Genomic DNA, 26949 nt, shown 5'->3' on the forward strand with positions numbered 1-26949 from the left:
AATATCACTGTCACTGTGCTGTTAATATCACAGTCACTGTGCCATTAATATCACTGTCACTGTCCTGTTAATATCACTGTCACTGTACTGTTAATATCACTGTCACTGTACTGTTAATATCACTGTTACTGTACTGTTAATATCACTGTCACTGTCCTGTTAATATCACTGTCACTGTCCTGTTAATATCACTGTCACTGTCCTGTTAATATCACTGTCACTGTACTGTTAATATCACTGTCACTGTTAATATCACTGTCACTGTACTGTTAATATCACTGTCATTGTCCTGATAATATCACTGTCACTGTACTGTTAATATCACTGTCACTGTACTGTTAATATCACTGTCACTGTCCTGTTAATATCACTGTCACTGTACCGTTAATATTACTGTCACTGTACCGTTAATATCACTGTCCCGTTAATATCACTGTCACTGTCCTGTTAATATCACTGTCACTGTCCTGTTAATATCACTGTCACTGTACCGTTAATATCACTGTCGCTGTCACTGTTAATATCACTGTCACTGTACTGTTAATATCACTGTCGCTGTCACTGTTAATATCACTGTCACTGTACTGTTAATATCACTGTCACTGTACTGTTAATATCACTGTCACTGTACTGTTAATATCACTGTCACTGTCCTGTTAATATCACTGTCACTGTACCGTTAATATCACTGTCACTGTACTGTTAATATCACTGTCACTGTCCTGTTAATATCACTGTCACTGTACTGTTAATATCACTGTCACTGTCCTGTTAATATCACTGTCACTGTCCTGTTAATATCACTGTACTGTTAATATCACTGTCACTGTCCTGTTAATATCACTGTCCTGTTAATATCACTGTCACTGTACTGTTAATATCACTGTCACTGTACCGTTAATATCACTGTCACTGTACCGTTAATATCACTGTCACTGTCCAGTTAATATCAATGTCACTGTCCTGTTAATATCACTGTCACTGTCCTGTTAATATCACTGTCGCTGTCACTGTTAATATCACTGTCGCTGTCACTGTTAATATCACTGTCACTGTCCTGTTAATATCACTGTCCTGTTAATATCACTGTGACTGTACTGTTAATATCACTGTCACTGTTAATATCAAATGTCACTGTCCTGATAATATCACTGTCTTGTTAATATCACTGTCACTGTACTGTTAATATCACTGTCACTGTACTGTTAATATCACTGTCACTGTATTGTTAATATCACTGTCACTGTCTTGTTAATATCACTGTCACTGTACTGTTAATATCACTGTCACTGTCCTGTTAATATCACTGTCACTGTACTGTTAATATCACTGTACTGTTAATATCACTGTACTGTTAATATCACTGTCACTGTACCGTTAATATCACTGTCACTGTACTGTTAATATCACTGTCACTGTACTGTTAATATCTCTGTACTGTTAATATCACTGTCACTGTCCTGTTAATATCACTGTCACTGTCCTGTTAATATCACTGTCACTGTACTGTTAATATCACTGTCACTGTACTGTTAATATCACTGTCACTGTCCTGTTAATATCACTGTCACTGTACTGTTAATATCACTGTCACTGTACTGTTAATATCACTGTACTGTTAATATCACTGTCACTGTACCGTTAATATCACTGTCACTGTACTGTTAATATCACTGTCACTGTACTGTTAATATCTCTGTACTGTTAATATCACTGTCACTGTACCGTTAATATCACTGTCACTGTGCTGTTAATATCACAGTCACTGTGCCATTAATATCACTGTCACTGTCCTGTTAATATCACTGTCACTGTACTGTTAATATCACTGTCACTGTACTGTTAATATCACTGTCACTGTACTGTTAATATCACTGTCACTGTCCTGTTAATATCACTGTCACTGTCCTGTTAATATCACTGTCACTGTCCTGTTAATATCACTGTCACTGTACTGTTAATATCACTGTCACTGTTAATATCACTGTCACTGTACTGTTAATATCACTGTCACTGTCCTGATAATATCACTGTCACTGTACTGTTAATATCACTGTCACTGTACTGTTAATATCACTGTCACTGTCCTGTTAATATCACTGTCACTGTACCGTTAATATTACTGTCACTGTACCGTTAATATCACTGTCCCGTTAATATCACTGTCACTGTCCTGTTAATATCACTGTCACTGTCCTGTTAATATCACTGTCGCTGTCACTGTTAATATCACTGTCGCTGTCACTGTTAATATCACTGTCACTGTACTGTTAATATCACTGTCGCTGTCACTGTTAATATCACTGTCACTGTACTGTTAATATCACTGTCACTGTACTGTTAATATCACTGTCACTGTACTGTTAATATCACTGTCACTGTCCTGTTAATGTCACTGTCACTGTACCGTTAATATCACTGTCACTGTACTGTTAATATCACTGTCACTGTCCTGTTAATATCACTGTCACTGTACTGTTAATATCACTGTCACTGTCCTGTTAATATCACTGTCACTGTCCTGTTAATATCACTGTACTGTTAATATCACTGTCACTGTCCTGTTAATATCACTGTCCTGTTAATATCACTGTCACTGTACTGTTAATATCACTGTCACTGTACCGTTAATATCACTGTCACTGTCCCGTTAATATCAATGTCACTGTCCTGTTAATATCACTGTCACTGTCCTGTTAATATCACTGTCGCTGTCACTGTTAATATCACTGTCGCTGTCACTGTTAATATCACTGTCACTGTCCTGTTAATATCACTGTCCTGTTAATATCACTGTGACTGTACTGTTAATATCACTGTCACTGTTAATATCAAATGTCACTGTCTTGTTAATATCACTGTCACTGTACTGTTAATATCACTGTCACTGTACTGTTAATATCACTGTCACTGTCTTGTTAATATCACTGTCACTGTCTTGTTAATATCACTGTCACTGTACTGTTAATATCACTGTCACTGTCCTGTTAATATCACTGTCACTGTACTGTTAATATCACTGTACTGTTAATATCACTGTACTGTTAATATCACTGTCACTGTACCGTTAATATCACTGTCACTGTACTGTTAATATCACTGTCACTGTACTGTTAATATCTCTGTACTGTTAATATCACTGTCACTGTCCTGTTAATATCACTGTCACTGTCCTGTTAATATCACTGTCACTGTACTGTTAATATAACTGTACTGTTAATATCACTGTCACTGTCCTGTTAATATCACTGTCACTGTCCTGTTAATATCACTGTCACTGTACTGTTAATATCACTGTCACTGTCCTGTTAATATCACTGTCACTGTACTGTTAATATCACTGTCACTGTACTGTTAATATCACTGTCACTGTACTGTTAATATCACTGTCACTGTCCTGTTAATATCACTGTCACTGTACTGTTAATATCACTGTCACTGTACTGTTAATATCACTGTACTGTTAATATCACTGTCACTGTACCGTTAATATCACTGTCACTGTACTGTTAATATCTCTGTACTGTTAATATCACTGTCACTGTCCTGTTAATATCACTGTCACTGTCCTGTTAATATCACTGTCACTGTACTGTTAATATAACTGTACTGTTAATATCACTGTCACTGTACTGTTAATATCACTGTCACTGTCCTGTTAATATCACTGTCACTGTACTGTTAATATCACTGTCACTGTACTGTTAATATCACTGTCACTGTCCTGTTAATATCACTGTCACTGTACTGTTAATATCACTGTCACTGTACTGTTAATATCACTGTCACTGTACTGTTAATATCACTGTCATTGTCCTGATAATATCACTGTCACTGTACTGTTAATATCACTGTCACTGTACTGTTAATATCACTGTCACTGTCCTGTTAATATGACTGTCACTGTCCTGTTAATATCACTGTCACTGTAGCATTAATATCACTGTCACTGTACCGTTAATATCACTGTCACTGTACTGTTAATATCACTGTCACTGTACTGTTAATATCACTGTCATTGTCCTGATAATATCACTGTCACTGTACTGTTAATATCACTGTCACTGTACTGTTAATATCACTGTCACTGTCCTGTTAATATCACTGTCACTGTCCTGTTAATATCACTGTCACTGTACCATTAATATCACTGTCACTGTACCGTTAATATCACTGTCACTGTTAATATCACTGTCACTGTCCTGTTGATATCACTGTCACTGTACTGTTAATATCACTGTCATTGTCCTGATAATATCACTGTCACTGTACTGTTAATATCACTGTCACTGTACTGTTAATATCACTGTCACTGTCCTGTTAATATGACTGTCACTGTCCTGTTAATATCACTGTCACTGTACCATTAATATCACTGTCACTGTACCGTTAATATCACTGTCACTGTACTGTTAATATCACTGTCATTGTCCTGATAATATCACTGTCACTGTACTGTTAATATCACTGTCATTGTCCTGATAATATCACTGTCACTGTACTGTTAATATCACTGTCACTGTACTGTTAATATCACTGTCACTGTCCTGTTAATATGACTGTCACTGTCCTGTTAATATCACTGTCACTGTACCGTTAATATCACTGTCACTGTACCGTTAATATCACTGTCACTGTCCTGTTAATATCACTGTCACTGTCCTGTTAATATCACTGTCACTGTACTGTTAATATCACTGTCACTGTACTGTTAATATCACTGTCACTGTACTGTTAATATCACTGTCACTGAACTGTTAATATCACTATCACTATTAATATCACTGTTACTGTACTGTTAATATCACTGTCCTGTTAATATCACTGTCACTGTACTGTTAATATCACTGTCACTGTCCTGTTAATATCACTGTCACTGTCCTGTTAATATCACTGTCACTGTACTGTTAATATCACTGTCCTGTTAATATCACTGTCACTGTACTGTTAATATCACTGTCACTGTACTGTTAATATCACTGTCACTGTCCTGTTAATATCACTGTCATTGTCCTGATAATATCACTGTCACTGTCCTGATAATATCACTGTCACTGTCCTGTTAATATCACTGTCACTGTACCGTTAATATCACTGTCACTGTACTGTTAATATCACTGTCACTGTCCTGTTAATATCACTGTCACTGTCCTGTTAATATCACTGTCACTGTCCTGTTAATATCACTGTCACTGTCCTGATAATATCACTGTCACTGTACTGTTAATATCACTGTCACTGTACTGTTAATATCACTGTCACTGTCCTGTTAATATCACTGTCCTGTTAATATCACTGTCACTGTTAATATCACTGTCACTGTTAATATCACTGTCACTGTACTGTTAATATCACTGTCACTGTTAATATCACTGTCACTGTTAATATCACTGTCACTGTCCTGATAATATCACTGTCCTGTTAATATCACTGTCACTGTACTGTTAATATCACTGTCACTGTTAATATCACTGTCACTGTACTGTTAATATCACTGTCCTGTTAATATCACTGTCACTGTACTGTTAATATCACTGTCACTGTTAATATCACTGTCACGATAATATCACTGTACTGTTAATATCACTGTCACTGTTAATATCACTGTCACGATAATATCACTGTACTGTTAATATCACTGTCACTGTTAATATCACTGTCACGATAATATCACTGTACTGTTAATATCACTGTCACTGTACTGTTAATATCACTGTACTGTTAATATCACTGTCACTGTACTGTTAATATCACTGTCACTTTGTAACAATAACTCTTGATTGTCAGTACCGCTCCTCTCATTACAGAGGCTGGGGCAGAGAGGCTGGGGCAGAGAGGCTGGGGCAGAGAGGCTGGGGCAGTGAGGCTGGGGCAGAGAGGCTGGGGCAGTGAGGCTGGGGCAGTGAGGCTGGGGCAGTGAGGCTGGGGCAGAGAGGCTGGGGCAGAGAGGCTGGGGCAGAGAGGCTGGGGCAGAGAGGCTGGGGCAGAGAGACTGGGGCAGTGAGGCTGGGGCAGTGAGCATTGATGTACAGCTCCAGTAGTAGATGATCTGATTATCTATCAATCACCCCTCATTCCAATCAGTATAATCATACCCCAGAACCCCAAAACCTGAACTACCTGTATTTTTGGGGGATATAAAAAACTCTTTATTTGACTAAAGATGGGTTCAGTGGCTTGAGGTTTAAATGGAAAGGGGACACCCCTAGCACCAATTCCCAGGCTTCCTCACGTTCCAGTGATGAACGAGACTTGGAAGGATTGCATGGCAAGACTAGAAGACACCAGAATGAGAGGAAAGTGGGACAAGTACCATAGAATGTACTATCGTATAGTATATAGTACATTTATTATACAGTACTGTACATTAACAGGATTAGAAGGAGAGAACATTCCCCATGTTCTCCTCTCTAAACCCTATGACTGTACAGCCCATATAAATAAGAGATATACTTTACATACATAGCTAATAATTGTCTTCTTATTTCATTCTATGGTACTCTGTTCAGCCCAAAGAGACAGAACAGAGTTGTATCTCTATGGTTCAGCCCACCACCATGCCAACACCAAAGAGGTTGCTAGTCGATGTAAAGTATATCTGTTGTTTCTATAGGCTGTGCACTCACAGGGTTGAGAGGAGGTCTGGACCGGATGAAGTCTAGGATGACCTCATGGGCGCTCTTCTTCAACCTTGGTGGGATGTCGTTGTTTACCTGGAGGTGCAAGGACACACACACAAACACACACACACACACACACACACACACACACACACACACACACACACACACACACACACACACACACACACACACACACACACACACACACACACACACAGATTAAGAGAGAGCATAACTACATATAAGCAGCAAACCATGCTTTTAAGACACCTGACAGTCTTACCATGACCTTGCGTAGATTGTAGCGTTTGGAGCGGATGTCATTCATGAGCATCTCGTAGGGCGTGAGCTGGAACTCGATGGCCAGAGGGTTGTACTGGCGCTCCTGGACCTTCTTCAGCTTCACCCCGTTGCGCAGGTCTCCCATCACCTGCATCCAGAACTTAGCCTGGAGGATGCAGGGGGACAGAAATCATATAGCAACACATCACTCATCCAATGATTTAACACTTATAGGGCCAATTTCCAGACCCAGATGAAGCCTAGATACTCTTGGGCTACAAACATGCTAGTCCAAGAGTAGGTTTAATATGAGTCTTGGAAACCTGTCCTAAGGGTGTCACATAAGGGTGTCAGAGAAGGGTGTTGCCAGGTAAAAGGGGCTGTGTGAGGCTTGTGATAAGGAGCTGGTCACCTACCCAGTCCGCATTCTGGAGCTCATTTAGGTCTCTGCTAGGATCCTCAGACAGCTCGCCACCCATCTTCCGAAGATTCTACGAGAGAGAGAGACGAGAGAGACGAGAGAGAGAGAGAGAGAGAGAGAGAGAGAGAGAGAGAGAGAGAGAGAAAGAGAGAGAGAGAGAGACGAGAGAGATGAGAGAGATGAGCACTCAGAGCTTAAAGGCCCAGTGCAGTCAAACATCGTGAATTTCCTGTGTTTTATATATATTTCCGCACTATGAGGTTGGAATAATACTGTGTAATTGTGAAAATTATGATAATGCCCTTTTAGTGTAAGAGCTGTTTTTGTGTGATTGGCCTGCTTGGTGACATCAAAAGATAGTTCCAAACCTCTCTGCCAATAACAGCTAGTTTTCAGTTTTCCCCTCCCCACTCAGACCACTCCCAGACGGCCCTAGCAAAATTATTGCTTGAGAAATTGCTCTTTGCTAAGAAACTATTTTTTTTCTCCTTTTGACCATTTTAATTGAAAACAATAACAGTAAGGTCCTTAATTGTTACCCAGAAATGATTTGATATTGAGATAAAAATTGCATTGGACCTTTAATTAAGTAACTGACCTCAAAGCCACAGGTTTCATCCTTTCATGTTGAAATTAGATGTTAATCAAGTTCATTGACTACCACAGCATTAGGACAGGCAGCTAGCCCTGCTATCAGTCACACCCACAAATCAATAAAATTCCATTATCAATGACAGTTAACGAGAGCCTTCGCAGCCTGACAAGTCCCTCTCAACTAGCATCATGATGGTACACTACACTCACACATTCCCACCACACACATGCCCAGTCCATTTTCATCAGTGATTGAAAATCCTCATTGCAGCCATAGGGAATAAAGCATGATCCTGCCAGTGTATGCATAGCAGAGATTATAGCTTTTAGCCATGGTCAAGATGACTGTATGAAATATAGTGTGGGAACTCCCTTAGCTAGCCCATGCTAACACCAATCCACTGCTTTTAAATGTGTGGGAAGGAGTGAGCAAGTGCACTTCGAGAGAATTGGGATGCAACCAATGAAGCAGTGAGCAACCTGCATCCCTTCTCTTCCTGATTCAGGAGTTCAATAGAGGACAGGACACTGAGGGATCTGTTCTGCAGCAGACTGGAAAGCCTCCTCCTCCTCTCTCTCCTCCTCCTCTCTCTCCCCCACCTCTCTCTCCCTGTTATTTATGGTGAGAGAGGGGGCGTCACCCTGCGTCCCACCGGTGTTTGATAGAACAATCACAGGAGATTTACTATAGGGCCTCTCCTCTCACTGGATATACAGAGCCATAACTCACACTACACTGGAAGGGCATTTGCCTTCTCTACCATAGACATAATCCCTTTTCATGTAATAACATAAAACAGAAAGCTTTACTATGGTCCGTGAATAACAACATGATTGTTGACAAACATTTTAAAAAAGGACATCATTTCTGAGCAGAGGAGCCCAGGGTGAGATGATGTTGGATTTAACTCCCGGTGCTCATTTGTACGACCAGCACAATACCATCCCTTTCCTAACTTATAGTTTTTAACCCTGAGCAAATAGGAACAGAAGTGGCTTTGGGGATTCAGCTACAACTATGCTTTTAATAGTGTCCTTCTGTCCTGTTATAGAGCTCTTTGTTATGAAAGAAAGGGTTTCTCTCTCTGCCTGCTGTCCTGTAGCTAGCAAGCTAAATCCCCTGTGGGACAACATGTCTCTGCCTCGCTGCCAGACAGAGGAGGACAAGTGGGGGAAGGGAATGATGCAGGGCCGGAAGCTCATTTTAGTTCTCCTGGTATCACACACACAGAGATGTACACATGCACAGACAGAGAAACACACACACACACACACACACACACACACACACACACACACACACACACACACACACACACACACACACACACACACACACACACACACACACACACACACACACACACACACACACACACACACACACACATATATATAAACGTAACCTTGTCCCACATTGAACAGCCAAGCATCTTGACCAGAGATTGCACTGTCCAGCAGATCCTTAGTCCAGTCCCTACTGCTATAGTCCTAGGTGTTTCTGCCTGCACATACAGTAGACTAGACTACACCCTGGCCTATTCACATCTGGTTGCATACACCAGATAGGCTAACTAAACTGGATGTACTGTCTGTAGCCACCTGAACCACAGAGCTTGACACTTGTCTCCCCTTCTTCATAGCTAAGCTTCTTACCCTCTCCTCATAATAGGACTCTCCACTCTCTTTTGTAACAGTGAATTATATAACTGTCCAATTCCTTTGCTCCTTTCAGACTACTACTGTGGAGGGGGAGTGCTGCTTGGCTGGATGGGTCCCTGGGGAGTAGCATCCAGTATGTGGTTCATGGGGACAATTCCAAAAGCTGAGCACATAGATTTTTCCTATAGCAAACCCTGTAGAAATATGTATGACCTCAATGACTCACATTTTTGGGGTTCACAGGTTATTTAAAAAATATATATAGTTTATTTTACCTGTATTTAACTAGACAAGTCAGTTAAGAACATATTCTTATTTTCAATGTCGGCCTAGGAACAGTGGGTTAACTGCCTTGTTTAGGGGCAGAACGACAGATTTTTTATATTGTCAGCTCGGGGATTCGATCTTGCAACCTTTCCGTTACTAGTCGAATGCTCTGACCACTAGGCCACCTGCCGTTATATATGACAACTGAGACTGGGGGCGTTGGTGGGTCTATGTACATGTATGTTCTTCTGTGTCTGTGACTCTAAACCCCCTGACTGTAATTCTCTATAGCGACTCAGTCATGTTGAGCAATAGTACATCAAGCTTCCTGCCATCCAGGTCCTAGGCGGTGTAAAAGACTCCAGTCACACCAGTCATAGACTGTTCTCTCTGCTACCGCATGGCAAGCGGTACCGGACGCCAAGTCAGGATCAAAAGGCTCCTTAACAGCTTCTACCCCCAAGCCATAATACTGCTGAACAATTAATCAAATAGCCACCCAGATTATTTGCATTGACACCACCCCCCACCAATGTTTTACACTGCTGCTACTCACTGTTTATTATCTATGTATAGTCACTTTACCCCTACCTACATGTATACATTACCTCGACTAACCCGCACATTGACTCGGTACCGGTACCCCCTGTATAATCTCATTATTGTTATTTTTTACTTGAGTTTATTTAGTACATATTTGCTTAACTCTATTTTCTTAAAACGGCATTGTTGGATAAGTAAGCTGTTGTATTCGGCACATGTGACAAATAACATTTGCTTTGATTTTGATTTGATATAGCACATGTGACTCTGTGGCAGACAGCAGTGCATTGAGGGACATTAAACTAAGCCTTTAGGTATGCAGACATGTTCACAACAGCATTAGGGATTTACCTATGTACAGATGTAGGATTTTAATTTGAGCAAGTTTGCTACAGCAGGAAAATAATCTTGCAGCAACAGGAAATGTAAATTATTATGTGGATTATAATACATTTACGTTTTTGTAGGGGTTGATAAAGTGCAAATTACAAACTTCAGAAGTTCTCCTGCAAAAAGGTGATCAAATTAAGATCCTACATCTGTACCACCACAGAACTAAGCCCTATAATACTGTACTACAGAACTGTACAGACAGAAGTGGACTCTGCTCCCCAAGAGGTGAAAGACTGAGCTGATTAACAAAACCTACAGCTACTACCAGGCAGCTTCCCCTGAGGTAGACAGATCACTCTGATCAATGCTCCTTACTGGCCTACTTTAACATGTCATATGCTGGGGTGGGATAGCATGTCTACACAGACACATGCACACACACACATACATATACACACACACACAGCATGTACTGTTGTTCCTCTCTGTCAGTCCCAGGTCCACAACATTGTCTTTCCATAGCCCACAGTAAACATCACTGTGATGACCTGTGGCAGACCTGGTTAGGGATGTCCTGAAATATGAGATGCTAAATATAATCCATGTGTGTGGCTCGGTGCGAGGCACAGTGGCAGATAACAACACTGCTGCCTGAGTCTCATCCTGACTCCCTGCTGTGGGTATGTTTTACAAACAACAGCTGTGGCTGCAACCGTAACCTGCATTCCTTCTCTGTAACACACACACACACACACACACACACACACACACACACACACACACACACACACACACTAACCTGAATTCCTTCTCTGTAACACACACACACACACACACACACACACACACACACACACACACACACTAACCGAATCCTACACACACACACACACACACACACACACACACACACACACACACACACACACACACACACACACACACACACACACACACACACACACACACACACACACACAGATTAACCTGAATTCCTTCTCTGTAACACACACACACACACACATGCACACACACACAAACACACACACACACAGATTAACCTGAATTCCTTCTCTGTAACACACACACACACACACAGATTAACCTGAATTCCTTCTCTGTAACACACACACACACACGTGCACACACACACACACACACACACACACAAGATTAACCTGAATTCCTTCTCTGTAACACACACACACACACACAGATTAACCTGAATTCCTTCTCTGTAACACACACACACACACACACACACACACACACACACACACACACACACACACACACACACACACACACACACACACACACACACACACACCACAGATTAACCTGAATTCCTTCTCTGTAACACACACACACACACACACACACACAGATTAACCTGAATTCCTTTGTAACACACACACACACACACACACACACACACACACACACACACACACACACACACACAGAGTAACCTGAATTCCTTCTCTGTAACACACACACACACACACACACACACACACACACACACACACACACACACAGAGTAACCTGAATTCCTTCTCTGTAACACACACACACACACACACACACACACACACACACACACGCACACACAGAGAGTAACCGGAATTCCTTCTCTGTAACACACACACACACACGCACAGACCCGACTCAAGGCTGATATACAGTAGCTGATATACAGTAGCTGATATACAGTAGGATCCATTACAGGACATGTATGTAGTGTGCCATGTTGATCAGTTCTCTGAAGCATGTGAAACACCTTAATGTCATGCTGCTTAATCTCCTGAATGAATGTCTCTCCAGTTACATGACCTCTGAACATATGTCCCGGGTCTACATGACTGTCTGATTTACACTACAAGGTTGTCTAGTGGTGAATGCCAATAACCATTCAGATTCACCTTTTAGTGGTCCTATGTGCACTGGAGTCTGAGAATGAGATGTCAGACCGGAGCTGTTCCAATATCCATACTGGTTAGCATACCACATAGGATAAAGCAATGTATTGGGAATACATGCTAAGTAGTATGCTAGTATAGACAACGGAACAGAACCACTATGTAAGCAAGCTGAGGGTCTATGCAGTCAGGTACTGTGTAGTGTGTTGTGAGCATTGGTAAATGGAGGTGGTTTGGTGAACCATGGTCACATGATGAGTAACCTTTCCTGAGACCTGAAGACTTTCTTTACCTGCCCAAGCTAATTCCTAGCCTTTAGCTCAGTGGACTAACACAGTCTTGTTGCAAACAGGAGACAGGGGGTTTGAACCCAGTTGGTCACGTATTGATGTGTAGGTAGCCTCACCTCTTTGGCACTCTTGATCTTCTCCAGGAAGGAGCGTAGCTCCCTGGTCTCAGCATAGAGAGCACGGCACACAGCCTGGTAGTGGCTGGGGGCATCGCCAGGGCTGGGGAGGTGAGACACACACATCTACAGACAGACAGACAGGGAGAGAGAAGTAGTACTGTAAGTAAAACATTGTAGATACTGTAAATATGGTAATTCAGCAGATGACAGCAGATATCCTTGTGACAGTAGATTACAAAATACTGTATGTCCTTGTTTCTCTGAGATGAACAGAAGGTGCTCTTGGCATGATCTTGGCACCAGTAGTCCACTGCATTTCCCATCCCATATAGCGCCTCAAATTCTAACAGAGAATGGTTGGCCGTGTCGTCTGCAATCTTGCCCACCAAGTAAATTCCCTGAACTGACAATATTTCCATTAGATAAATGGTGCTGCTGTGTAGAGGAGGAATCCTGGAGCAGAAATTGAGAATTAGGTATTAAGGAGTCTTTCCCCAGTAGCATCATAATCTCAATATTCCCTGACCCATTCATTTTTAATAGAGTCATGCTGATATAGGAGAAGATCCCTGATTGCAAATCACACAGGAACATACATCTGAAATGTTGTGAAACATCTAGAAGGCAGTTAGAGAGAGAGAGAGGCAGGCAGTTCCTTTTGGGTAAGGCTCTGTAGTTAACAACAGACAGAGAGAGAGAGAGATGAGGGTGGACTGGAGGATAGAGAGGATGACAGCTATTAGAGGAGACATCTAGCCATCGGGCAGTAGGGCTGGCAAGACAACAGCGGCACTGTCACCCAGGCAGCTCAGATGTCCACAGCCTCAGATAACCTTGCTAGCAGTCGCTATGGAGACCTGGTTCCATCCCTTGGGCCCTGTCTCTAGAATCATTATTTCACCACTGTCATGTCTGTCCTCCTCGGGCCGGGTCGGATGGAAGGCTGAAGACTATAGTTCAGTCGAGGCTCCCCAGAGGAGGAAGGGGGGGACCATCCTCAGTGAATTTCATAAAAACATGATTTATTTTTTTACATTTAAAAAGTTATCCGTTTTAGATAAAACTATACGAAATATATTCACGTCACCAAATAATTGATTAAAACACACTATTTTGCAATGAAGGTCTACAGTAGCCTCAGCAAAACTCTGTATGGTGGCACCATGTGTAGCCGGAGGACAGATAGCTTCCGTCCTCCTCTGGGTACAGTGACTTCAATACAAAATCTAGGTGGCTCATGGTCCTCACCCCCTTCCATAGACTTACACAGTAATTATGACAACTTCCGGAGGACGTCCTCCAACCTATCAGAGCTCTTGCAGCATGAACTGACATGTTATCCACCCAATCAAAGGATCAGATAATGAATCTAGTACTGAAAGCATATTCTAAAAATAAAGGAGAAGCAAAAGAGAGAGTGATTTCTTAATTTTTTTCCACTGTCAGTTTCACTTAGCAAGAAAATGCAGCTAGGTAGTTTATCCTACTCAAACACCCTGCTCAAACAGAGGGATCCTATGTTAGCTAGCTGGCTTTGACTATCCAACACAACACTGGAACTCTTCCAAGTCAAGGTAAGCTTTTGGTTTTACTAAGTTATTGTCACTGGGGCCCACCGGTGTAACTGCTAAACTGCTTACTGACTGACTGTACACTGTAACGTTAATGCATGACTGTAGCGAGTTTACTAATGCGTTAGTTCTATTAGCTATGTTGACTATGATGTTACTTTAGCTAATATGGTGACAACGATGTAGGCTGTGTGTAGTGGTTATGATATGGTTTGGCTTGGAATGTTTTTTTTACCTGGTCTCCTACAGCTGATATGTTGTGCATTGAAGTCCACAAGCAAAGGAAAAACGTGAGAGGAGGAAAACGCATAGATGTGAGAAGGAATACAACGTGGCTGCTATGAAAGTGAACTGTGTTTACGCTTGATCAAGGGTGTATTCATTCCGCCGATTCTGTTGAAAAACGTTTCTTAAATGGAATGAAACAGGGATAAACATACATTAATTTGTCCAATAGAAACTCTTGTTTGAAACTGTTGGACTAATGATTACACCCTAGATCAGCTAGATGTGGGCAAGAGTGTGCAAGGTGGTATTAAATATGTCACTGTCTGTCCATGTGTCACTTCCTGTCACCTCAAATTTTTCTCTCGACCTATGTGCACCTATGTTGCAAACTTTAATTCATAGGCTAGGTTGCAGCAACCTCATGATGGGAATAGGGAAAATTTGAGTATCATGTAGTAGCCTAAACCTATCAATGCTACATTGAACTGGGTGAATGGAATATGAATGACAGTCATCCAATATGCTCTAAGAGAAATAATGCTCATTAAAAAACATTGTCCTCCCACCACTGCAATGGTTATGTAAACACCATTGGGGCATCTAAGGACTCACTGGGTGGATCTAGTATGATGTCTGTTCTCTCAACACTACTGGGTGGATCTAGTATGATGTCTGTTCCCTCAACACTACTGGGTGGATCTAGTATGATGTCTGTTCTCTCAACACTACTGGGTGGATCTAGTATGATGTCTGTTCCCTCAACACTACTGGACATGCTGGGTGGATCTAGTATGATGTCTGTTCTCTCAACACTACTGGGTGGATCTAGTATGATGTCTCTTCTCTCAGCACTACTGGGTGGATCTAGTATGATGTCTGTTCTCTCAACACTACTGGACATGCTGGGTGGATCTAGTAAGATGTCTGTTCCCTCAACACTACTGGGTGGATCTAGTATGATGTCTGTTCTCTCAACACTACTGGGTGGATCTAGTATGATGTCTGTTCTCTCAACACTACTGGGTGGATCTAGTATGATGTCTGTTCTCTCAACACTACTGGACATGCTGGGTGGATCTAGTAAGATGTCTGTTCTCTCAACACTACTGGGTGGATCTAGTATGATGTCTGTTCTCTCAACACTACTGGGTGGATCTAGTATGATGTCTGTTCTCTCAACACTACTGGGTGGATCTAGTATGATGTCTGTTCTCTCAACACTACTGGGTGGATCTAGTATGTCTGTTCTCTCAACACTACTGGGTGGATCTAGTATGATGTCTGTTCTCTCAGCACTACTGGGTGGATCTAGTATGATGTCTGTTCTCTCAACACTACTGGACATGCTGGGTGGATCTAGTAAGATGTCTGTTCCCTCAACACTACTGGGTGGATCTAGTATGATGTATGTTCCCTCAACACTACTGGGTGGATCTAGTATGATGTCTGTTCCCTCAACACTACTGGGTGGATCTAGTATGATGTCTGTTCTCTCAGCACTACTGGGTGGATCTAGAATTATGTCTGTTCTCTCAACACTACTGGACATGCTGGGTGGATCTAGTATGATGTCTGTTCCCTCAACACTACTGGACATGCTGGGTGGATCTAGTATGATGTCTGTTCTCTCAACACTACTGGGTGGATCTAGTATGATGTCTGTTCCCTCAACACTACTGGACATGCTGGGTAGATCTAGTATGATGTCTGTTCTCTCAGCACTACTGGGTGGATCTAGTATGATGTCTGTTCCCTCAACACTACTGGGTGGATCTAGTATGATGTCTGTTCCCTCAACACTACTGGCGCTGGTGGATCTAGTATGATGTCTGTTCCCTCAACACTACTGGGTGGATCTAGTATGATGTCTGTTCCCTCAACACTACTGGACATGCTGGGTGGATCTAGTATGATGTCTGTTCTCTCAACACTACTGGGTGGATCTAGTATGATGTCTGTTCTCTCAACACTACTGGACATGCTGGGTGGATCTAGTAAGATGTCTGTTCCCTCAACACTACTGGGTGGATCTAGTATGATGTCTGTTCTCTCAACACTACTGGGTGGATCTAGTATGATGTCTGTTCTCTCAACACTACTGGGTGGATCTAGTATGATGTCTGTTCCCTCAACACTACTGGGTGGATCTAGTATGATGTCTGTTCTCTCAACACTACTGGGTGGATCTAGTATGATGTCTGTTCTCTCAACACTACTGGGTGGATCTAGTATGATGTCTGTTCCCTCAACACTACTGGACATGCTGGGTGGATCTAGAATGATGTCTGTTCTCTCAACACTACTGGGTGGATCTAGTATGATGTCTGTTCTCTCAACACTACTGGGTGGATCTAGTATGATGTCTGTTCTCTCAGCACTACTGGGTGGATCTAGTATGATGTCTGTTCCCTCAACACTACTGGGTGGATCTAGTATGATGTCTGTTCTCTCAACACTACTGGGTGGATCTAGTATGATGTCTGTTCTCTCAACACTACTGGGTGGATCTAGTATGATGTCTGTTCTCTCAACACTACTGGACATGCTGGGTGGATCTAGTATGATGTCTGTTCTCTCAACACTACTGGACATGCTGGGTGGATCTAGTAAGATGTCTGTTCCCTCAACACTACTGGGTGGATCTAGTATGATGTCTGTTCTCTCAACACTACTGGGTGGATCTAGTATGATGTCTGTTCTCTCAACACTACTGGGTGGATCTAGTATGATGAATGTTCCCTCAACACTACTGGGTGGATCTAGTCTGATGTCTGTTCCCTCAACACTACTGGGTGGATCTAGTATGATGTCTGTTCTCTCAACACTACTGGGTGGATCTAGTATGATGTCTGTTCTCTCAGCACTACTGGGTGGATCTAGTATGATGTCTGTTCTCTCAACACTACTGGACATGCTGGGTGGATCTAATAAGATGTCTGTTCCCTCAGCACTACTGGGTGGATCTAGAATGATGTCTGTTCCCTCAACACTACTGGGTGGATCTAGTATGATGTCTGTTCTCTCAGCACTACTGGGTGGATCTAGAATGATGTCTGTTCCCTCAACACTACTGGGTGGATCTAGTATGATGTCTGTTCCCTCAACACTAGTGGACATGCTGGGTGGATCTAGTATGATGTCTGTTCTCTCAGCACTACTGGGTGGATCTAGTATGATGTCTGTTCTCTCAACACTACTGGGTGGATCTAGTATTATGTCTGTTCTCTCAACACTACTGGGTGGATCTAGTATGATGTCTGTTCCCTCAACACTACTGGGTGTCTCTAGTATGATGTCTGTTCCCTCAACACTACTGGGTGGATCTAGTATGATGTCTGTTCCCTCAACACTACTGGGTGGATCTAGTATGATGTCTGTTCCCTCAACGCTACTGGGTGGATCTAGTATGATGTCTGTTCCCTCAACACTACTGGGTGGATCTAGTATGATGTCTGTTCCCTCAACACTACTGGGTGGATCTAGTATGATGTATGTTCCCTCAACACTACTGGGTGGATCTAGTATGATGTCTGTTCCCTCAACACTACTGGGTGGATCTAGTATGATGTCTGTTCCCTCAACACTACTGGGTGGATCTAGTATGATGTCTGTTCCCTCAACACTACTGGGTGGATCTAGTATGATGTCTGTTCCCTCAACACTACTGGGTGGATCTAGTATGATGTATGTTCCCTCAACACTACTGGGTGGATCTAGTATGATGTCTGTTCCCTCAACACTACTGGGTGGATCTAGTCTGATGTCTGTTCCCTCAACACTACTGGGTGGATCTAGTATGATGTCTGTTCTCTCAACACTACTGGGTGGATCTAGTATGATGTCTGTTCTCTCAGCACTACTGGGTGGATCTAGTATGATGTCTGTTCTCTCAACACTACTGGACATGCTGGGTGGATCTAATAAGATGTCTGTTCCCTCAACACTACTTGGTGGATCTAGTATGATGTCTGTTCTCTCAACACTACTGGACATGCTGGGTGTATCTAGTAAGATGTCTGTTCCCTCAACACTACTGGGTGGATCTAGTATGATGTATGTTCCCTCAACACTACTGGGTGGATCTAGTATGATGTCTGCTCCCTCAACACTACTGGGTGGATCTAGTATGATGTCTGTTCCCTCAACACTACTGGGTGGATCTAGTAGGATGTCTGTTCTCTCAGCACTACTGGGTGGATCTAGAATGATGTCTGTTCCCTCAACACTACTGGGTGGATCTAGTATGATGTCTGTTCTCTCAGCACTACTGGGTGGATCTAGAATGATGTCTGTTCCCTCAACACTACTGGGTGGATCTAGTATGATGTCTGTGATCTCAACACTACTGGACATGCTGGGTGGATCTAGTATGATGTCTGTTCTCTCAGCACTACTGGGTGGATCTAGAATGATGTCTGTTCCCTCAACACTACTGGGTGGATCTAGTATGATGTCTGTTCCCTCAACACTACTGGACATGCTGGGTGGATCTAGAATGATGTCTGTTCTCTCAACACTACTGGGTGGATCTAGTATGATGTCTGTTCTCTCAACACTACTGGGTGGATCTAGTATGATGTCTGTTCCCTCAACACTACTGGGTGGATCTAGTATGATGTCTGTTCCCTCAACACTACTGGGTGTCTCTAGTATGATGTCTGTTCCCTCAACACTACTGGGTGGATCTAGTATGATGTCTGTTCCCTCAACACTACTGGGTGGATCTAGTATGATGTCTGTTCCCTCAACACTACTGGGTGGATCTAGTATGATGTCTGTTCCCTCAACACTACTGGGTGGATCTAGTATGATGTCTGTTCCCTCAACACTACTGGGTGGATCTAGTATGATGTCTGTTCCCTCAACACTACTGGGTGGATCTAGTATGATGTATGTTCCCTCAACACTACTGGGTGGATCTAGTATGATGTCTGTTCCCTCAACACTACTGGGTGGATCTAGTATGATGTCTGTTCCCTCAACACTACTGGGTGGATCTAGTATGATGTCTGTTCCCTCAACACTACTGGGTGGATCTAGTATGATGTCTGTTCCCTCAACACTACTGGGTGGATCTAGTATGATGTCTGTTCCCTCAACACTACTGGGTGGATCTAGTATGATGTCTGTTCCCTCAACACTACTGGGTGGATCTAGTATGATGTCTGTTCCCTCAACACTACTGGGTGGATCTAGTATGATGTATGTTCCCTCAACACTACTGGACATGCTGGGTGGATCTAGTATGATGTCTGTTCCCTCAACACTACTGGGTGGATCTAGTATGATGTCTGTTCCCTCAACACTACTGGGTGGATCTAGTATGATGTCTGTTCTCTCAGCACTACTGGGTGGATCTAGTATGATGTCTGTTCCCTCCACACTACTGGACATGCTGGGTGGATCTAGTATGATGTCTGTTCTCTCAACACTACTGGACATGCTGGGTGGATCTAGTATGATGTCTGTTCTCTCATCACTACTGGACATGCTGGGTGGATCTAGTATAGATTACAGTCTCCACTACTGAACATGCTGGGTGGATCTAGTATAGACGATAGTCTCCACTACTGTACATGTAGGGTGGATCTAGTATAGATTATAGTGTCCACTACTGTACATGCTGGGTAGATTTAGTATAGATTATAGTCTGAGCACTACTGAACATACTGGTGCTTTTAGTATAGATTATAGTCTCAACACTACTGAACATGCTGGGTGGATCTAGTATAGATTATAGTCTCCACTACTGAACATGCTGGGTGGATCTAGTATAGATTATAGTCTCCACTACTGAACATGCTGGGTGGATCTAGTATAGATTATAGTCTCCACTACTGAACATGCTGGGTGGATCTAGTATAGATTATAGTCTCCACTACTGAACATGCTGGGTGGATCTAGTATAGATTATAGTCTCCACTACTGAACATGCTGGGTGGATCTAGTATAGATTATAGTCTCCACTACTGAACATGCTGGGTGGATCTAGTATAGACGATAGTCTCCACTACTGTACATGTAGGGTGGATCTAGTATAGATTATAGTCTCCACTACTGTACATGCTGGGTAGATTTAGTATAGATTATAGTCTGAGCACTACTGAACATACTGGTGCTTTTAGTATAGATTATAGTCTCAACACTACTGAACATGCTGGGTGGATCTAGTATAGATTATAGTCTCCACTACTGAACATGCTGGGTGGATCTAGTATAGATTATAGTCTCCACTACTGAACATGCTGGGTGGATCTAGTATAGATTATAGTCTCCACTACTTAACATGCTGGGTGGATCTAGTATAGATTATAGTCTCCACTACTGAACATGCTGGGTGGATCTAGTATAGATTATAGTCTCCACTACTGAACATGCTGGGTGGATCTAGTATAGATTATAGTCTCCACTACTGAACATGCTGGGTGGATCTAGTATAGATTATAGTCTCCACTACTGAACATGCTGGGTGGATCTAGTATAGACGATAGTCTCCACTACTGTACATGTAGGGTGGATCTAGTATAGATTATAGTCTCCACTACTGTACATGCTGGGTAGATTTAGTATAGATTATAGTCTGAGCACTACTGAACATACTGGTGCTTTTAGTATAGATTATAGTCTCAACACTACTGAACATGCTGGGTGGATCTAGTATAGATTATAGTCTCAACACTACTGAACATGCTGGGTGGATCTAGTATAGATTATAGTCTCCACTACTGAACATGCTGGGTGGATCTAGTATAGATTATAGTCTCCACTACTGAACATGCTGGGTGGATCTAGTATAGATTATAGTCTCCACTACTGAACATGCTGGGTGGATTTAGTATAGATTATAGTCTCAACACTACTGGAGGAAAGACACATACACAACAATTGCAGGCTCCAGTACCATAACCCTGACCTGATCACCACCATTTTGTAGTTGACTGCGCTTGATGGCTTGACAGCAGAAAACCTATTTCATTATTAACCCTGCCATTCACTCATGTAGTGACATTTTGGCTTTTAATCATCAACCACCATCATCCCCCAATCAACAGCTGCCTACCCTCAGGATGTCCCTGTAGCCACGAACATTACAGATGTTGATGGGGTCGTCTTCGGCCTCCTCCTCTTCCTCCGTGGCCTCGTAACCTTCGTCAGGGCAGGCGTCTCTCTCGGCCTCACCCATGTTGGTCATGAGGTCTATGAGCTGCTCCAGGGGTGGGCTCAGCTCCCGCTCCTCGCTCTCCTTCAGCCCGTAGTCCAACGCCTTGTAGATCATGATGCCCAGAGACTCAATCACCTGAAGGACAGGACACAAGCAACAACACACACTGGGTATCATTATATTGCCATCCATATACAGTGCCTTCGGAAAGTTTTCAGACCCCTTCACTTTTTCCACATTTTGTTACGTTACAGCCTTATTCTAAAATGGATTAAATAAAATAGAAATCCTCAGCAATCTTCACACAATACCCCACAATGACAAAGCAAAAACTGTTAATTTTTGCAAATGTATAAAAAAACTAAAACAGAAATACCTTATTAACATAAGTACTCAGACCCTTTGCTATGAGACTCGAAATTGAGCTCAGGTGCATCCTATTTCCATTGATCATCCTTGAGATGTTTCTACAACTTGATTGGAGTCCACCTGTGGTAAATTCAATTGATTGGACATGATTTGGAAAGGCACACACCTGTCTAAATAAGGTCCCACAGTTGACAGTGCATGTCAGAGAAAAAACCAAGCCATGATGTCGAAGGAATTGTCCGTAGAGTTCCGAGACAGGATTGTGTCGAGGCACAGATCTGTGGAAGGGTACCAAAACATTTCTGCATCATTGAAGGTCCCCAAGAACACAGTGGCCTCCATCATTCTTAAATGGAAGAAGTTTGGAACCACCAAGGCTCTTTCTAAAGCTGGCCGCCCGGCCAAACTAAGTAATCGTGGGAGAAGGTCCTGATGGTCACTTTGACAGAACTCTAGAGTTCGTCTGTGGAGATGGGAGAAACTTCCAGAAGGACAACCATCTCTGCAGCACTCCACCAATCAGGCCTTTATGGTAGAGTGACCAGACAGAAGCCACTCCTCAGTAAAAGGCACTTGACAGCCCACTTGGAGTTTGCCAAAAGGCACCTAAAGACTCTCAGACCATAAGAAACAAGATTCTCTGTTCTGATGAAACCAAGATTGAACTCTTTGGCCTGAATTCCAAGCGTCACGTCTGGAGGAAACCTGGCACCATCCTTACGGTGAAGCATGGTGGTGGCAGCATCATGCTGTGGGGACATTTTTCAGTGACAGGGACACTAGTTGGGATTGAGGGAAAGATGAACAGAGCAAAGTACAGAGAGATCCTTGATGAAAACCTGCTCCAGAGCGCTCAGGACCTCAGACTGGGGGCGAAGGTTCACCTTCCAACAGGACAACGACCCTAAGCACACAGCTAAGATAACGCAGGAGTGGCTTCAGGACAAGTCTCTGAATGTTCTTGAGTGGCCCAGCCAGAGCCTGGACTTGAACCCGATTGAACATCTCTGGAGAGACCTGAAAATAGCTGTGCAGCGACGCATTGTCATTATGGGGTATTGTGTGTAGATTGATGAGGGGGAAAAAACGATTTAATCAATTTTAGAATAAGGCTGTAACGTAACAAAATTTGGAAAAAGTCAAGGGGTCTGAATACTTTCCAAAGGCACTGTACGTTCATCATAGGCATCCAAGAATCATGCCAAAACGACAATATCTTCATGTTTTGAATAAATGGATTATGAATAATTTTCCTTGATTTGTGTTATTCAGCTGTTAATCTCCTGGAAAACAACAGTAAATATGGGTTTGTGTCTTCATTCCCTGTTATGTAATATATATAATCTCCTTTCATTATCCTGCACAAGACTGTCCCATGCTTTCAGCTGTAGCATGTGCTACACAAACACATGACCCTTTCATTCAAGTGAACAACCCAACCTTTAAAAGCAAGGCAGACCTTAACAGATTAGTCAGTAATAACGTGACTTGACTGAGCCAGCAGAGAACCATTATAAACTGGATGCTGATTGGCTGACAGCCGTGGTATATCAGATGACAAAACATTTATTTTTACTGCTCTAATTACATTGGTAAACAGTTTATAATAGCAATAAGGCACCTTGGGTTTGTGATATATGGCCAATATACCAAGGCTAAGGGATGTGTCCCAGGACCCTCGGCGTTGTGTTGTGCTTAAAAAATACCATACGCTATATATATTGTTAGGTTCTAATTCTCAGAGTAAAAAACTCTATGGACACTATGAAAGCTTAACCAGGTTTATTCTACCCAGAGGATCAATACAGCTGCATTCAGACAAAACATGTTTCCACCAACACAACTATATATACTCCAATTTAGGCACTCCTCCTTCTCTCCAATCCTTACATCTATTATGGTTCGACAAGAAGAGGAAGTAAGACAAAGTAATAGGGTAATAAACCATAATTTCTCCCTTAAGGGGATCTGACCTGATCTCAACCCCTCATTTGCCTAATCCACAGATGTCCATCTGTATCCCCTATAGCAATCCTGTGACTTCCTCCCATCCACCCAGCACATTCCAAAGCCATCTGGCTCCTACAGATAACCATTACCTTCTGATGTAAAAACCAGTCTCTAGGATAGCAATGTTCCAAGTTTAACCCAGAATTGAACAATATTTAAGATGATAAAAACAACAAATATTCAGGAGCTTCAGAGGAGTGATTTAAATCTTATGCATACATTTATTAAGTCAAGAATATCGGTATTGTTTTATGCTTAAGTCCAGTGCTTAATTTGAGCCGGATCCTCTCCCCCCACCCCCACTTCATCATGTATTTCCTTATAGAATCACAGCAGCGCAAAGGGTTCTGGAGGAGCTGTCTGTTCAGAAAGAAATGAAATAATTCAGAATAGCCTACTTCACCATGGCAAAGCCCAAAATATTGCCACAGAGGATAAATAGCTTATTTTAAAAATAGCCTAGCTGTGGAGTGTAGCCCAATAACAAGGCCTAGCCTACAGTTGGGAATGAGCTGCAAATCTGTCAGTAAACAGCATGCAGACAAAACTGGCCTTTCGCAATATTTCAAATAGCCTACAATCACGGGAAAACACAGGTTGGAAAGCAAATGTCTCCTGCTGAAAAGAGATGACTCTAATCTGTCAGCTGTAGGCGATCAATATACAGTGCACTCGGAAAGTATTCAGACCCCTTGACTTTTTTTCACATTCTGTTACTGTACAGCCTTATTCTAAAATTGATTAAATTGTTTTTTTCCCCCTCATCAATCTACACACAACACCCCATAATGACAAAGCAAAAACGTTTTTTTTTTTTTACATTTTTGCAAATTCATTAATTAATTGAAAAAAAAAGTATTCAGATCCTTTACTCAGTACTTTGTTGAAGCACCTTTGGCAGCGATTACAGCCTCAAGTCTTCTTGGGTATGACGCTACAAGCTTGGGACACCTGTATTTGGGGAGTTTCTCCCATTCTTGTCTGCAGATCCTCTCAAGCTCTGTCAGGTTGGATGGGGAATGTCGCTGCACAGCTATTTTCAGGTCTCTTTAGCCTGTCATTTAGATCGTTTGTTCGGTATTAGGGTGCTTTCAAGACAAATGGGACTCGGGAAAAAAAAGGTTGAATCATGACGTCAGTGATCTTCAGTTCGGAAACTCGGAGCTCTAGCAAGAGGCCAGAGTTCCCCACTTGGAATTCTGAGTAGGATGACCATTCAAAACAAATTTTCCCAGTGGAGCTCGTTTTTTCCCAGATTTCACAAATGTCTTGAAAGCACTGAAGTCTGACCCAGTTTCGATTTCCCAGTTGTATTGAACGTGGCATTAAAAAAGATTATACCAAAGTCTCCAGTCATGTAAAATGACTTAGAATTGCATGAAATGCGTTTATAAAAGGCCAACAATGTTAGGGACCATAGGCCACAAAAAAATGTCCCATGTGTGCAACTTCTGTAAGTGCCTCTACTCTACTGCTCTATGTCACTACGCAAATGTGATGATATGCATGCAATGCTTTATTATAAATGTGATTTTTTTTCTTATGCGTTCCTCAGAGCTCCCCATGTCAATGCTCTCTCACACTCACTTTTTGTTCCTGGACCCCCTGATTTACAAATGAAGGACCGCTTAAGTCCAAATTTAGTAGGTGTGTGAGAAAGATGTTAGCAGTCCCAGTGAATGCAGTGAAGCGGCTTCCCTTTGTTAATCAGGTGAATCTGGCCTCTGAATGGCAGATCATGGAGAATGAGGCCAGAGCTGGCCTAGCGTGCCAAGCCCGAGACAAAAGACTGACTGAGAAATCACACCGGATTACACTGCAAACTTGAATGCTGCTGATGAACAGTGAGAAAGGAGAGAGAAAAAGACAAAGAGGGGGAGAGAGAAAAAGTAATGGAAGGACAGAGAATAAAGATAGATAGAAATAGGGAGGGAGAGAGAAGGAAAGAAAATTAAGTGAGAGAAAGGAAGAGAGAGAAAAAGAGAGCAAGAAAGTAAGAGAAAAGAGGGAGGGGTTTGGTGTGTTTTTGTAGATCAGACTTCATGGGCAAGGTCACAGGACCCTGTTCAGATCAATAGTCATCCAGGAGGATTCATGTGAGTGGATCTGTCCTGACCTCCTCTAGAACACAGAACACTACCCTGGCTCAGTGGGAACCTGGGGACCTCTGCACCCTGACGAGGATAAGCCCTCTTTGTCTGGCTAGACCCCACCCTGCCCTGCTCTTCCCTACCTTCCCTCTGATGTTACACCCCACGTCACTCTCCACTCTCTGCTGTTACACACCCCGCCAGAGACACACAACAACACCATCTCTCCCCTGTGCTATGAGACCAGTCACTCTCAAATCGAAAATACTAAAGTCCGCCTATAAACGCTAAGCAGCTTTCATCAAGACTGCATTGTAGAACAACCCAAAGTGAACCTAGCTCTGATAGGCCCGACAGACACTAGGCAAGCCAAGGTAAGTCAAGATGAACCTCAAGCCTCTATTGTTGAGGTGTGTTTGATATTGTTCCTTGCTAGTCAAAGGTCAAAGTATGAACTATGCAT

At 42.4% G+C, this 26949-nt stretch overlaps 1 protein-coding gene across 3 annotated transcripts in view; it reads right to left on the minus strand.

The window, feature by feature from the left end:
- Nucleotides 1–26949, minus strand: part of LOC106605542 (protein spire homolog 1) — a 61300-nt gene that overhangs the window by 15639 nt on the left and 18712 nt on the right. For all 3 annotated transcript variants that reach the window (XM_014201320.2, XM_014201321.2, XM_014201322.2), the window contains exons 3-7: nt 21916–22152; nt 13054–13179; nt 7322–7396; nt 6907–7071; nt 6627–6713 (exon numbers count right to left, since the gene is read on the minus strand). In XM_014201320.2, coding sequence (XP_014056795.2) covers nt 6627–6713; nt 6907–7071; nt 7322–7396; nt 13054–13179; nt 21916–22152 — 690 coding nt within the window. The remainder of the gene's footprint in view (nt 1–6626; nt 6714–6906; nt 7072–7321; nt 7397–13053; nt 13180–21915; nt 22153–26949) is intronic.

This window comes from Salmo salar, chromosome ssa05 (genome assembly GCF_905237065.1).
Source record: "Salmo salar chromosome ssa05, Ssal_v3.1, whole genome shotgun sequence".
In the NCBI taxonomy this organism is placed as follows: Eukaryota; Metazoa; Chordata; class Actinopteri; order Salmoniformes; family Salmonidae; genus Salmo; species Salmo salar.